The 13,837-nt window shown below is 41.0% G+C and overlaps 1 protein-coding gene across 4 annotated transcripts in view; it reads left to right on the plus strand.

Moving 5' to 3' along the window:
• LOC134318547 (transmembrane protein 132C-like) overlaps window positions 1–13,837 on the plus strand; it is a 110,186-nt gene that overhangs the window by 39,536 nt on the left and 56,813 nt on the right. For all 4 annotated transcript variants that reach the window (XM_062999544.1, XM_062999543.1, XM_062999541.1 and 1 more), the window contains exon 2: window positions 3,561–4,452. In XM_062999544.1, coding sequence (XP_062855614.1) covers window positions 3,561–4,452 — 892 coding nt within the window. The remainder of the gene's footprint in view (window positions 1–3,560; window positions 4,453–13,837) is intronic.

A 13,837-nucleotide genomic window follows, 5' to 3' on the forward strand; every position in this document is an offset into this window, starting at 1 on the left:
ACACACGCCTCCTTAGACATGTGTGTAGTAGCCAACTGCTTCCTTTCACCAGCATGAGGCGGGTTCACAATATGGGGGATCAGTATCAGCATCACGATCTCTGTGCAGAAGCTGCAACTGTAGCAGCAAAGAGGAATCCCTTCAGTCAATCATGTCTGTGTGGGCACCCGACTGGCTGATAGCTGAGCTCATGTTAATCAGAACCGTTTCCTGGTGGTTAAATTAAAAGTATGTGAGTAGTCTCACTGACTATCTTACAGTGCAAGGTTTATGAGACGAGCGATCTGCACTTTTCAGTCATTAATGTAAGAGCATCCTCGCTAATTTTTATTTCATTCACATAAATATGACAAGAAATAGGAGAACGGCTTTTGTAGTAAATGATTGGAGACAAAAGAAAACAGGTAATGTCCTAAATGATCGTGAGTTCTAATGATTTACGCCAAACAGTGAACAGACTGGTGATCTTCTAATGCACAATAAATATCCAAATCCCCATAAAGGCTCCAATTTATACCCTAATAAAGGCACTGTGATTTCATGTGTGTGTGTGTGCCAGACTCAACAGGCCCGTCAGCAGTGTGTGAGTGAAGTGAGATCGATGTTGGTGCTATGATAGTGCCTGATAGCCTTCAGCAGGGGAGATTAGACTCGATGAACTGCTGTTGGCTGCTCTGAGAGCCGATCCACATTTTAAGGTTTAAACCAGAGCAACAGAACTTTAAAGCAGACAACAGGTGCAGCATTGTTGTTTGGATTTTTAAATACTGTCCCTGGCTTATTTATCAGAAACACTCTTAGTACTGGTTGCAGGTGTACAGTTAGAGATTAGAGCAGACCTGGGCATTGTACGGCCCAGGGAGACATCCCTAACCGGCCCGCATGAGGTTCGAGGCAATTAAAAATTAGATGTAAATAAATGTACATCAAACATGCAATACAACAGGATTGATTTTGACGGGAGTGCTGTGTCTTTAAATATCCGTAAGTTTCGTTTTTGTGTGTGCGAGTGTATCCAGCTTCACCGTAATGCAAACAGAACTGAGTGTGACTGACGGTGGAGTTTTTAACAAGACATGAACTTCCGAAGTATTTATTAACTGAAGTCAGGTGTAAAGCTGTTTAACGATCACAATTTAGGCTTTAAATCGCGGTACTAAACAGAGAAATACAAGAACATGAACGATGCAGAGCATCACACCTGAAGCTTCACTAACTAAACTGCAAAAGCAACAAGGACTTTTTATAAAGTTTAACACATCCAGAACTGAAGCAGTTAGGACCAGCTTTGTGATTTTAAAAAGAATATCCAACAATAACAAAGGACTGAAAAACAAATGTGGTAATTAGACTCAAAACAAAATAGTTTAAAAACTTGCACATTTGTTCACATTTGTTTTTTTTTTGCTTTTTATTTGTTTAAAAAGTAAAATAATGTTAATGTTTTTTCTCTGCCTACTTCTAATTTTCTGATTGTAACATCTAAACATTAACAGCTCATTAGAACTGTACAATTTACTGCTTCTCATAAAAAGTGGGCAGTTGTAGCCTGGTGCTTAAGGTACTGGACTAGTAAATACAAGGTCGCTGGTTCAAACCCCTCCACTGCCAGGTTGCTGCTTTTGGGCCCTTGAGCAAGGCCCTTAACCCTCAATTGCTCAGACTGTATAGTGTAACTGTAATGTAAGTCGCTTTGGATAAAGACGTCAACGCTAAATGCTGTAAATGTAAATAAAGAAGAGATAAAATTAATATTGAGCAGAATTAAGTTCACCTTATTGGTCCGGCCCTCCACAACAGTCCCAGTTTCTTATGTGGCCCCTTGGAAAATTTAATTGCCCACCCCTGGATTAGAGCGATTTTCCCAACAACACTGCTGCACCTGATACATTAATTCCAGTACCAGAACTCTAAAGGAGGTGTACACAGCCAGGACTTACTCCAACAGTGGCAACGTGTTGGGGGTTGAACCAAAAAAGTTCTGATTGTTAATCCAGTACCTTAACCACTAGGCTACAACTGCCCATATGTCTGCTGAAATCCCCATAATAATGGTTTTATGTCAGGTGACTATGTCAGCTTCACTCTAGTGTTTTTATGTGTGATGTGTTCTGTCACCGCACACACACACACACACACACACACACACACACACCTCCCATCCTGTCTACACCCCTTGTTTTTTGACTTGTCAGATGCCACTGTTTTGCTGATTCGTTTGTATATATGCACCTCTATTTGTCTCTTTGTTCTGGACTGAGTATTATTGTTGGTTCTGATTTTACATTTGCTTTCTTTTTATAATTCTAGACATAGTTCATGTTCCGAGCCCGTGTTCTCATTTTCCTGCTCTTGTTCCCATGTCCTGTTTCTTTGTTCTTTTGTTTAGATCTCCCAGTCTCATCCCTTGCATTTTATGGGCATTGATTAGGTATTTTACCCCTTATAAAGTGTTCGGTGATTGCCTGCGTGTGTCCTCCCAGAGTCACACAACAACACGTGGTCCCGACCACAAGGTTGAAACAGTTCTTATTAAAAAGCTTTTCTGTATGCTCATGTAAACATGTGCCTTGAAACTTGCAGCTCAACCTACAACCGTTTCCCTTTCGATTATAGACTTCCTCTCTGTCTAATAAGTGTAGAAACATTATTGACATATAGTTGGCAAGTTTCAAAGCTGTGCTCAAGTGGCGCAGAGGTAAATCACGCTGGTCCACAACCGCTGACATCCAGGGTTTGTGTCTCAGCCATGCTATTAGCTGGTTGGGCATCTACACAGACATGATTGGCTATTTTTGGTTTGGGAAGGTGGGTGCATCTGTCAGTAAGCTCTCAGCGCTGGTCCCAAGTCTGAATACAAATAAGGTGGGATGCATGAGGAAGGACATCTAGCATAAAACCTGAGCCCAGAGTGACCCTCTGTAGTGACCCCAAATACAGGAGCAGCCAAAAGAAAAACAACAGTTTGACAGCTTCCAACTGAGCAATAATGACTGAGAGAATAATACATAGTATTTTTATTATTTTTAGAGTTAACTGACTTGTTTAATACATATCCATGAACAAATTAAGGCTTTATGAAAAATATATTCAGACTTTAATTGTTCTAATTGATAATAATTATAATAGCAGGATGTATTGCTGCTATATTCATAATAAAAGTAAATCAATGAAAAGTTGATGGCTGAAACAGTGGTATGCTTTTTAAACTCTGCCTCAGTCTGTGTACGTGACATAATTAAATAAGTAAACAATTTAGACATGCGTAATGCGATGAGGTTCCAATCATTGGTCAATAAAAAACAGATACTGTGTCCATCACAGTGACAGGTAATGATTTATTGTAGTTCAGTCCTTGTTTAAAATGTGCTTTACACAGCTTGTCATCATACATATCACTTCACATATCAGTAAGAGCCGCTCAGCGTGAACACGTCTCAGCTCGTCCTTCACAGATACACAGAAATAAAGCTTTTATATAAAATATTTGACTAGTCTTTGGAGCTTAATATAATTTAAGCATTTTGTATGTATACTGATGCTTATGTCTCTTCTGTTAGTTACAGAGAGCCGAATCCCAGAGAGTCTCCAGCGTTACTCATTTTCACCCACGTACCTGCCTGTTCAATACCAGCTCATCAACACAGAGTCCTCATTCTTCCTTAAGGAGGCCACCCAGGACTTCATGCGCAACTCAAGCTTTCTCTCCCGTACCGAGCCGCTGTTTATCCAACAGGCGAGGAAACCCCCGAGCCTCCGAGCCAGCTACGGTGCGCTCTTTGTGGAGCAGCCCGTTCCTCTGGAGCTCCTTCAGCCTTCAGGCTCCATGATGGCCTCCTCAACGCTCTTTACCTTCAACTGGAAAGTCCAAACATTCATCCTCAGAGAGAAAATCCACCTGGACAAGCCCAACATCCAGGTCCTGTTCTACATAGCCGGGAGGGACTGGGACGACTACAGCATTGTGGATAAACTGCCCTGCCTGCGCATGTTCGCCTTCCACGAAACGCAGGAAGTACGTGCAATCTGCAGGTTGCAAGGAGAGCTGGGAGCTTGCGTGGCCGAGCTGGAACCTCCTGCGTCATGGTTCGCTCCACCCAGCGTGGTTCCGGGCCGCCAGAAAAGCTCGGATCTTACAGAAGGAAACCAAGTGGCTCTGTATTACTCTCTAACGTCTGCACAGAACAGCCAGTGCCTCGGCAAGGATTCAGCATCCAGGAATCCAGGACAGCCGGGCCAGGAGGAATCGTTCGGATCTGCAGCGTCCACGCCAATGAGAAGAATCGGAAGTGTGAGGTTGTTTCGGACTCCGGCCGTTCCGGAATTAGCAGAACAGAGAATGGATGGAAATTTTGCAGTGCTCGTGCCGTCAGCACCGGTTCGGCCGAGAGAAAGTGTGTCGGCTTTTGTCGCTGCTGCTCCGTACTCACCTGTGGAAATGTTCACGCTCAGGTAAGAGGGGTTTCTTTCCTAAACCTAATTGGCTTGGCTGCATGTTGTCAGTGTGCCTATGAGGTTTATTTAGAATGAAAACTAAAATAGGATCAAGGTAAAATGTGTTATGTATCTATTAGAGATGGACCGATCGGGGTTTTTGGCACCGATTCCGATCTCCTTTCAGGGACATCGGCCGATTCCGATCAGGGGGGGGGGGGGGTTTAGCAGTAAATAAACTTAAAAAGAGCCTCACAGTAAAGATAAACCGGAGCAGCGCGTGTGTGTGTGTGTGTGTTTGTGTGTTTGTGCCTTTAGAAGAGACGCAGTTACAGAGACGCTTTGTTCACAGTATCGCTATAAGTGATTCATTGATTCATGAGTTGATTCGTTTTTATGTGAAGCGTAAGTTTCTCTTCTCGGTTATCTCTCCGTGTTTACTGTTATTAATTAAATGTCGTGGTTTTAAATAAACACCAACTACTACAGAACATTTTGTGTGACTCTCTTACATTAAAAAGCTTCATTACACTGTTATTACCACAGATCTGTAACCGAGTCAGACTCGTTCCGTCTAAGCAGCTAAAAGTTTTCTAAAAGTTCAGCAGATGATCCTGAACTAACGAATTTGGTAATGAATAAACTTTTGCCTCTGATTGGCTCTGTAACGTTTTCTGTTCTCATCTACATCACAAGTAAGAACCGCTTACGATTTACCAAAGTGAACCAGGAGTTTATATAACGTGCTGATAGAATCGACTCAGATGTGACCGGGTTGAATTATCTTTTTAAAGTAAATATTACAATCAGCAAAATTACATCGTAAGAGCTTTCACGATGGTTTCTGTACGATGGTTGATGAATGGTGATGTGATGGTTGGTGCTTCGTAGCTCAAAGTCTGGATCAATCCACTGAGCTGTTAACTTAACATGGTCTTTATATATCACACGATCGGATCGGCTACTTTTAGGAAATATCGCCGATCGCCGATAGCATATTTTGATTAAAAATCGGCCGATACCGATTCGTAGCCGATCGATCGTCCCATCTCTAGTATCTATTAATTATGATGATTTAGTATTTTTTTTTCCCTGCACATGGTGTAAGAAGGGGGGTTTTCACGGGTTGTGAAGATTTTGACCGCTAAAATTAAGTCTCTGGCCAGTAAAGGCAGGGAAAGTGTGCCGCAGCTTTTTGTTGTGTACCTCAGGATTAAGAGGAAATATCCAGGCTTACGGATGCAGCTAAGTGGTTCGGGTAATTAACACACAATGCTAATAAGGATGTCATCAATTAGCATGCGCCTCCATTAGTGTAATGACTGCTATCACAATCCCAGTGGGTAAGAACATTCATAAACCATAAGAGATGTGCTCTGACTAGAGGTCAAGCCAATTTGTCAGCGTGTGTTAGTGAAATTATGCTGAAACAGATTGTGCTGCTTATTTACACGCCAAACTTCTGGGGAACTGAGTTCAGACGATGATTAGTGGAAAAAATACAATAAAAACAACGATTGCAATTATTTGTATGACATTTCTTAGTTAAAATTCCAAAATGATGGAAGGAATCTTCTCACTAAGGTGGTGCTGTCTGAATTTTACAGGAAGTGATATATTGTGTATCCTTCACCCATTAAAGGTACATAAAGCTCTGTTATACCTAAAATGACGTGTGACATGATCTCATGTGACATGATATATGCTAAAACCACTACAGGTTTGCTCCTCGGGGTCCCAGCAACAAGTTTGTTTGTTTGTTTATTAGGATTTTAACGTCATTTTTTACACTTTGGTTACATTCATGACAGGAACGGTTAGTTACTCATTACACAAGATTCATCAGTTCACAAGTTTATATCAAACACAGTCATGGACAATTTTGTGTCTTTAATTCACCTCACTTGCATGTTTTTGAACTGTGGGAGGAAACCCACGCAGACACGGGGAGAACATGCAAACTCCACACAGAAAGGACCCGGAGCGATCCACCTGGGGATCGAACCCAGGACCTTCTTGCTGTGAGGCGACAGTGCTGCCCACCGAGCCACCGTGCTGCCCCCCAGCAACAAGTAAAAGCACATTTCACTCATTTTCCAGTATGTTTCAATGTCTCTAAACTCCCAAAATCATGCAGAAGGTGGATTGACTGCTGACCCTGTGAGCCGTTAGCTGTGTTAGTGAACAGATTAGTATTAGCACATTGAAAGCTGTTACATGAGACTGAGCTCCGACCCCAATGCTTTATTAGTGTGTTAAATTCTCTATTTAAAAGTTACTTATAGATCTAAACTGTAATAATATTTTTATCTAATATCTGTGTGTGTGTGTGTGTGTGTGTGTGTGTGTGTGTGTGTGTGGTGGGGGTGTCAAGATTTAAGTGCTTATGTGTTTGTAAAATCATTTTTGATTATAATCCAAACTCTATTTCATTACCAGTATCACAGCTGAGAGATGCAGATAGCTCTTAGCGGAAGGGTTTGTGTCACAAATACCGTCTGGTGTGTGTGTGTGTGTGTGTGTGTGTTTGTGTGTGTGTTATGGTATAAAAAGCCCATGTGGTGATCTTTTCAGGTGTAATATCTTTATCTTTAGTTAAACAGTGTAGGTTTGTAGAGTAAATGGCTTCACAGATCAACCCAGTTTAATGATAGTCGTTTTTATTGTGCAGCATTCACATGATCCGCTTTCACACTGCTGTAACATTGTTTCCTAATTACTTTGCCACCGCACCACCTTTAGTGCCCGGTGTTTATCAAATTTACCGCTTTGTTGCTCGATTTTGCTGACCTCTTTTACCCAGTTTGCCGCTGACCTTTTCAAAGCTCCACCAATTAGACTAATTGTTTAAATGATGTCGTCAGAAGTAAAGCACAAACAAAGTGAAGAGAAATTGAGAAACTCATTGTTTCTAACATGGAATTGTGAAAAAAATCCAGCACAGTAATCAGTCAGCTGTGAAACAGTAAGCTTGCATTTTAGATAGCAAGTTTCCTCATTCTGGGTGGCACGGTGGCTCGGTGGGTAGCACTGTCGCCTCACAGCAAGAAGGTCCTGGGTTCGATCCCAAACCGGGGCGGTCCGGGTCCTTTCTGTGTGGGGTTTGCATGTTCTCCCCGTGTCTGCGTGGGTTTCCTGCGGGAGCTCCGGTTTCCTCCCACAGTCCAAGAAGATGCAGTCAGGTTAACTGGAGACACTGAATTGCCCTATAGGAGAGTGTGTGTGTGTATGTGTGTCTGCCCTGCGATGGACTGTTGCCCCATCCAGGGTGTTACTGTGTGCCTTGCGCCTATTGAAAAGCTGGGATAGAAAGTGAGTGAGTGAGTTTCCTAATTTTAGAATTGCTTGTCGTGGCTTCGTGGCTCTTCAGTATGATTTAATTCACCTTTAAATAAAAAAAAAATATATATATAATACTTTTTATGAGGCCACTGTATTTTTTAGTTTTTTTAATATTGTCAGTAGAATTGATTATTTCAGGCTCGGCACTCAGTGGCACAGCCAGCAGAAAGCGGTTTTGCCGCGTATCATGTGAGCAGAAAGCAGCACAATGCGCCCAGCCTTGCTTAAAGTCGCTTTAGTCATCATTACAAATGCTTTAATCAGTTACTGCAATTAAAAGTTCATTCATTAACATTTTCATGTATCAAGTCCAGTATAAAATATTTGAGAAAAAAAATATGATGCAAGCATGTCACCATAAATCTGATTCAGGTTACAAGGTGAATAATGGTTATACGTTTTACTGTAAGTTTCTATGGAAATGATCTGGAATCTCTGCATGAACACTAACAGGGCAGAGCTGCTGCATTAACCAGAAAAATGATGCACTATATGGCCAAACAATGTAGGAACCTGACCCCTAAAACCATGTGCATTAATATTGAGTACCCCCTTCCCTCCTCCCCACTTTCTGCAGCTTTGACAGCTTTAGCTCTTTTTAAAGGTTGTGGAGGCCCCAGATCTTGGCCGTGTCTTTGGGAGCATTTCTAAGATTTCTAAGGACACTCACAATCAACAATGCAGTTTATTCCAAAGTTATCTCAGGCTGACACAACTGAACTCAAAAATAAAAAGGCCATGCAGCATATGTATTGATAAAATGCAATGTATTAAATGTCCAGGAATTGATATTTCAGTCTGAGAACTCAAGATATCCATCAAGAGAATGCATGAGTTACACCGCCTCTCTTAGTCATCCAATAAATCATTCAGGAGTACAGAGAACAGAAAGAACAGGACAAATTACACTGAGAAAAGATCAATTAAATACAAACTCCATTTCCAGAAAAGTTTGTTTTGAAAAATGCAGTGAAAAGAAGAGGATGTGACTTAAATATATCCACATCAGAAAATCAGGAGAACATCAGAAAACCATTGTCACTTAACACAGTCCCCCGCTGCATTAGGAAATCCAAACTGAAACTCTATTACACAAAGAGAAAGCAAGACATCAGTTCTATGCAGAAATACTGCAGAGTTCTCTGGGCCCAAGCCAATTCAGATGACCCGAAAGACAGTGGAAATGTGTACTGTGGTCAGATGTGTCCATGTTTCAGCTTGTTCTTGGGAAAAACAGACACAGAATTCATGTCAAAGCTGAAACGTACCATCCAGACTCTTAGCATTAAAACGTGCAAAAGGAGAAATCTTTCATGGTATGGGGGTGCATCATTTCCCATGACATGCATGACTTACATACAGTATGTGTGAGGGTAGCATGTGTAATTTAAGATTTAAGATTTTAGAGAGACATGCAGTATTCTGCCATCAAAGTGACGTTTTTGCCGTTTAGATCATAGGTAGAAGTCATCAGTGCTTAAGTAAAATTTCATTACCGGTTGCATCACCAGTCTGCATCTATTATTTTGTTGTGTGGTGTGGAAAAGCATTTCAGAGCTCTGGATTAAGTCAAGCATGTAAAACATGTCCTGTGACGTACTTCAAAACCAGCAATCACACAGTGCCTGGAGAAAACATTGAGATTAAAGTGCCCGTCTGAGCTGCTTATCTACACATGCACACAAACCCTCACGTTTCATCATGATTCGCCTGCCAGGTCCAACTTATTTCAATGCACATGACCTGCATGGTGACAGTCAGGTTAAAACGTATGGATCGTGTTTCCTTTTTTCTACCTACACCTTTAAAGAACAGTCAGGAAGTTTACTGGTTTTAAAAGCAAACTATTATGACATCAGAATGCACGCTGCCCTGAAAGGTTTTACTAAATAACGATAACTCCAGCATGCAGCCTATAAGTACATACGTATATCCAAAAGTATGTGGACCCCCATCCTATTTCCTGTTTCTGCATAACATATAAGTGAAATCCATAAAGACGGGGTTTGATGAGGCCTACGCAGAGCTCTGACCTCTGCTCCACTAAATAACTTTGGGATTAATTAGAATGTTAAGTGTTCTCACAAATTCTTAACAGAATGGTGATTAAAATAGATTGTGCTCTGTACTGCACCCTACCCTAGTGAATAGTATCATGTGCATGCAGTGCAGTTCGGGATGCAGACAGAAAATCACCTGTGTGTGTCGTGTAAACAATGGCCGTCTGTCATAATCATGGATGCAAGTTGTTAAAAAATTTTGACATAAACGTTTGCAAAGACCTTTTGCATAGTCAGTTGTGTCTTTTTGTAATATTTTTACACTTACATTTTCAACACATCTTGAAGCTAGTCCACCTACTTGCATGATTTATTTCATTAAAACAAACATACTAGCATAAAACAATCATTTAGTTAAACTACATGATGATTTAACTTGCTGCTGTTGGTGAGTGGTGGTTTTATGATGCTAAATATTACAATGACACCACAGTGTGTGTGTGTGTTTGTGTGTGTGTGTGTGTGTGTGTGTGTGTTTGTTTGCGTACCCTTGCTTATCAAGAAATACACAGCTTGAAAGAGCAAATATAAAATAAGGTTGTTATTAGGTGAAGCTCAAAGGAATGATGATAAAATGTTTTTTTAACCACATCTTACAATACTAAATAATGTGTTTAATTAGTTCATTACCAGTGGCTTTATGAGCCTGTATGTGATGCATAAAATAGGATTTGGGTCACTGCCAGGAAATAATGTCCACCTGTCCTAATAATGGATGTCATCTCTAACAGATGAAACATGACACGAGCGAAGTGTGATGGACTGCCACCCTGTCCCGGGTGTACTTATATTTGTGCCTCATGTTCAGTGTTCCTGAGGTGCTTTAGCTTTAGCTCAGCTGTAATCTGTCCCGCGGTCACACAGAACAGATTTTTAAAGGCAGAAATCCGTTCCTTTGTGGTGAAAAAGTGTGGACGTGTAGAGTTTAGTAGCAGGTCTGTAAGTGGCTCCATGCTGGTACCAACATATTTGCTGTGTCCTTTTGTTGTCGACGTTATAGACTTTTGTCCAAATCTCCACCCCAACTCTTACTTTTATTACAGGCTCTTCAGTAATGGAACGACCCCACTTTTTTCTCCTCTGTAACTGATCATTATGAGTCTGCACTTCCAAGCCATGATGATAGGCATGGTATCGACTCAGCCATTTGTAATTTTGCTCCTATTGGGCAGAGGAAAGTTGTTTTGCTTTCATGTTTTCATGCTCTAATGGTGATTATATTCTCTAAAGGTGCAGCATAAGAGGGGTGCATTAGGCACTGGGCATTTTTCCTTAAGCATGGATCAATAGCTAAATCTTCATAACCCACGCTCTGATTGTTCTGTAGTAAAGGGGACAGAAAACTGGGAAGAAGCTTCACTTTTAGTTTAGTTTACTTAATAATGAAGAATGAATTACTAGTTACTAAAGAACTACTGCTGTGTTAATAATTGGTTATACACCATATACCGACCAGGCATAACATTATGAGCACTGACAGGTGAATTGAATAACACTGATTATCTCTTCATCACGGCACCTGTTAGTGGGGGGGGGATGTGAACATTTTATCCTCAAAGTTGATGTTAGAAGCAGGAAAAATGGACGAGCGTGAGGATTTGAGCGAGTTTGATGAGGGCCAAATTGTGATGGCTTGACGACTGGGTCAGAGCATGGTAAACAGTGGTAAACCTGTGATAATGGTCATGGGCGACCAGGGCTTATTGATGCACGTGGGGAGCGAAGGCTGGCCCGTGTGGTCCATTCCAACAGACGTGCTCCTGTAGCTCAAACTGCTGAAGAAGTTCATGCTGGTTCTGATAGAAAGGTGTCAGAATACACAGTGCAGCACAGTTGCAGGGGACCAACACAATATTAGAAATGTGGTCATAATGTTATGCTTGATCTGTGTATAGGAATGTACAGTTGAATTCAAAATATGCATGGCATGGAAGTAGCTTGTGAGTAGCTGCAACTTTTCTTTTACTATGACTGGCACAAGCCCACTTGCCATTAAGACTGGCAGCGTGGCTCGGTTTAGGAATAATTTACAGAATAATGTCCTTCTGTTCCAGTTTGGTTTTCTGCTGGGTTAGAGGCGGTGTGATAGCCCTTTTCCGGAGCAGGCTCTAGTTTAATGTTTATTTTCTAAACATCTGCTGGGTCTAAACTTTACATACATTTAAACTAAACATAAATCAACACTGATCAAGTTACATTTGACCACAGCTGATGACTTTTCTGTACATATATTAATAGATATAGTTTATAAATGGAACAGTGGCCTGTAGGGTTAGGAAAAAACTGACACTTATGCTAAGCAAAAATGTCTCAAAAAAATAATCCAACTAGTCACCTAGCCATGAGTATAATCTTGGTGCTGGAAAACCTGCGATGGGTGACACGTCCACAGTAAAGCAGCTCTTATATTGCCACGGGTTTACAGGCTGTCGCATAAGATAATCGGGACTGAAGTTTGTTTGCTCATGACCAAAAAAGCTAAAGCAAGGGGCTTTTTTGCAGAGTTGGGGATGTAAAAATGTCCTCTCAGGATAAGCTTTCTTTCTTTAATGTCCCTTTTTAATGGTGCTGTCAAACTACTCCAGTTTATATGGGTATAGAAGAGCCACCAGCTCTAGTCACTCAAAGTCACCAACAAAGCATTACATTTGATTCCATCCAGCCACGGCACGGGTGTGGGGAAGCACAGTGGTGGATTATCTCGGCTGGTGGGCTCGCTGTGAAATTAGTTTTGTGCTGAATCCTGCTTAATGATTCAGTTTAACATCCCACACATCTCTGAGTTGACCTTCAGCGCTTTGTTCTTCATACAGAATGATTTTAATGGAACTGCATGTAGAGATGGGCAGGACTATTTAGGCAATTGAGCACTGATTTAGAAATACATTTTGCACAACGGTAGCTGAACCTGTAGGTCCTCACGTGTTAGCTAAAACAGCTTTGCATCTTCATCCAACATTGATTCAGCTGATGGAGTACATCTGGAATGGGAAATCTGTCCAAATGTCATTTATGGTTGAACTGTTGCTTTTAGTGGAACACTATTCTGCTGCTCAGACTACAGAGAGAAGAGGAAATAACTTGCATGCAGAAGTGAAACTAATCTACACGGATTAGCATAATTTGTTTCCGGCAGTCTTTGTGGTGCTGTAATTAGGCCGGTTACGAGGCATTTGTGATTCAGTACACAGCTGAATTTAGCTGGGTGGGATGCAAATGAAATCATGGGCCAAAGATATAAATTTGATTGAGAAGCTTACTGTCCCCCGGACATTGTCTACGAGATAAGAGAGAGAAAGCGAAAGAGAAATTATGTTAAATAGAACATTACCCTTTACTCCTTTTACTGGAATCAGGAACCACAGACAGTCTGTAATTATAAATCGAGAGAGCACCAGCGTCTCCATTTAGATCAATAGAATTGGACTTAGTGTGGGTGGCTGTTTAAATACACACTTTGCTTTACACAATTTGTCTGACAGAGACTCCAGAAAAACGTTGGACTGAACTGGACTGAAATTTCCCGTCTCTTTGTCTGGAGCTTTGTCTTTATTCAGTTTGATTTTGTGGTCCAGCAGAAAGTGAAAGTTCTGAAAAAGCAAAAGAAGCATTTTAATAACAGCACGAGATGTCAATTGAAAAAGTCAAACCAGTATAAACTGATTACTGGAGACTGTTTTTGTTCTTCTGCATGGTGAGGTTATGGAACACTGAAGAAAACCCAGCTTCTTCTCTTCATGCTCGGCTTCTTTTGTTCACATCTTTTGAAAGATGGAATTTGTGGATGGAACCTGCAGAGTAGCAAGTTTTACATTCTGAAGTGGAAATAAAAGGGCCAGGGGTTCAGAAAAGTGTGTTGTTTAGTGTGAGTTCACAACATATGAACTCCAGCGTTCTTTATTCTTGTTTGTTTTGTGGGTGCATGTGTGTGTGTGTGTGTGTGTTTGCATACTGTGTATAAGAACAAATGTTTATTTTCTGTTTCATTCAAACTGATTTTT

The sequence above is a fragment of the Trichomycterus rosablanca genome, chromosome 7 (genome assembly GCF_030014385.1).
Source record: "Trichomycterus rosablanca isolate fTriRos1 chromosome 7, fTriRos1.hap1, whole genome shotgun sequence".
NCBI classification, from domain to species: domain Eukaryota; kingdom Metazoa; phylum Chordata; class Actinopteri; order Siluriformes; family Trichomycteridae; genus Trichomycterus; species Trichomycterus rosablanca.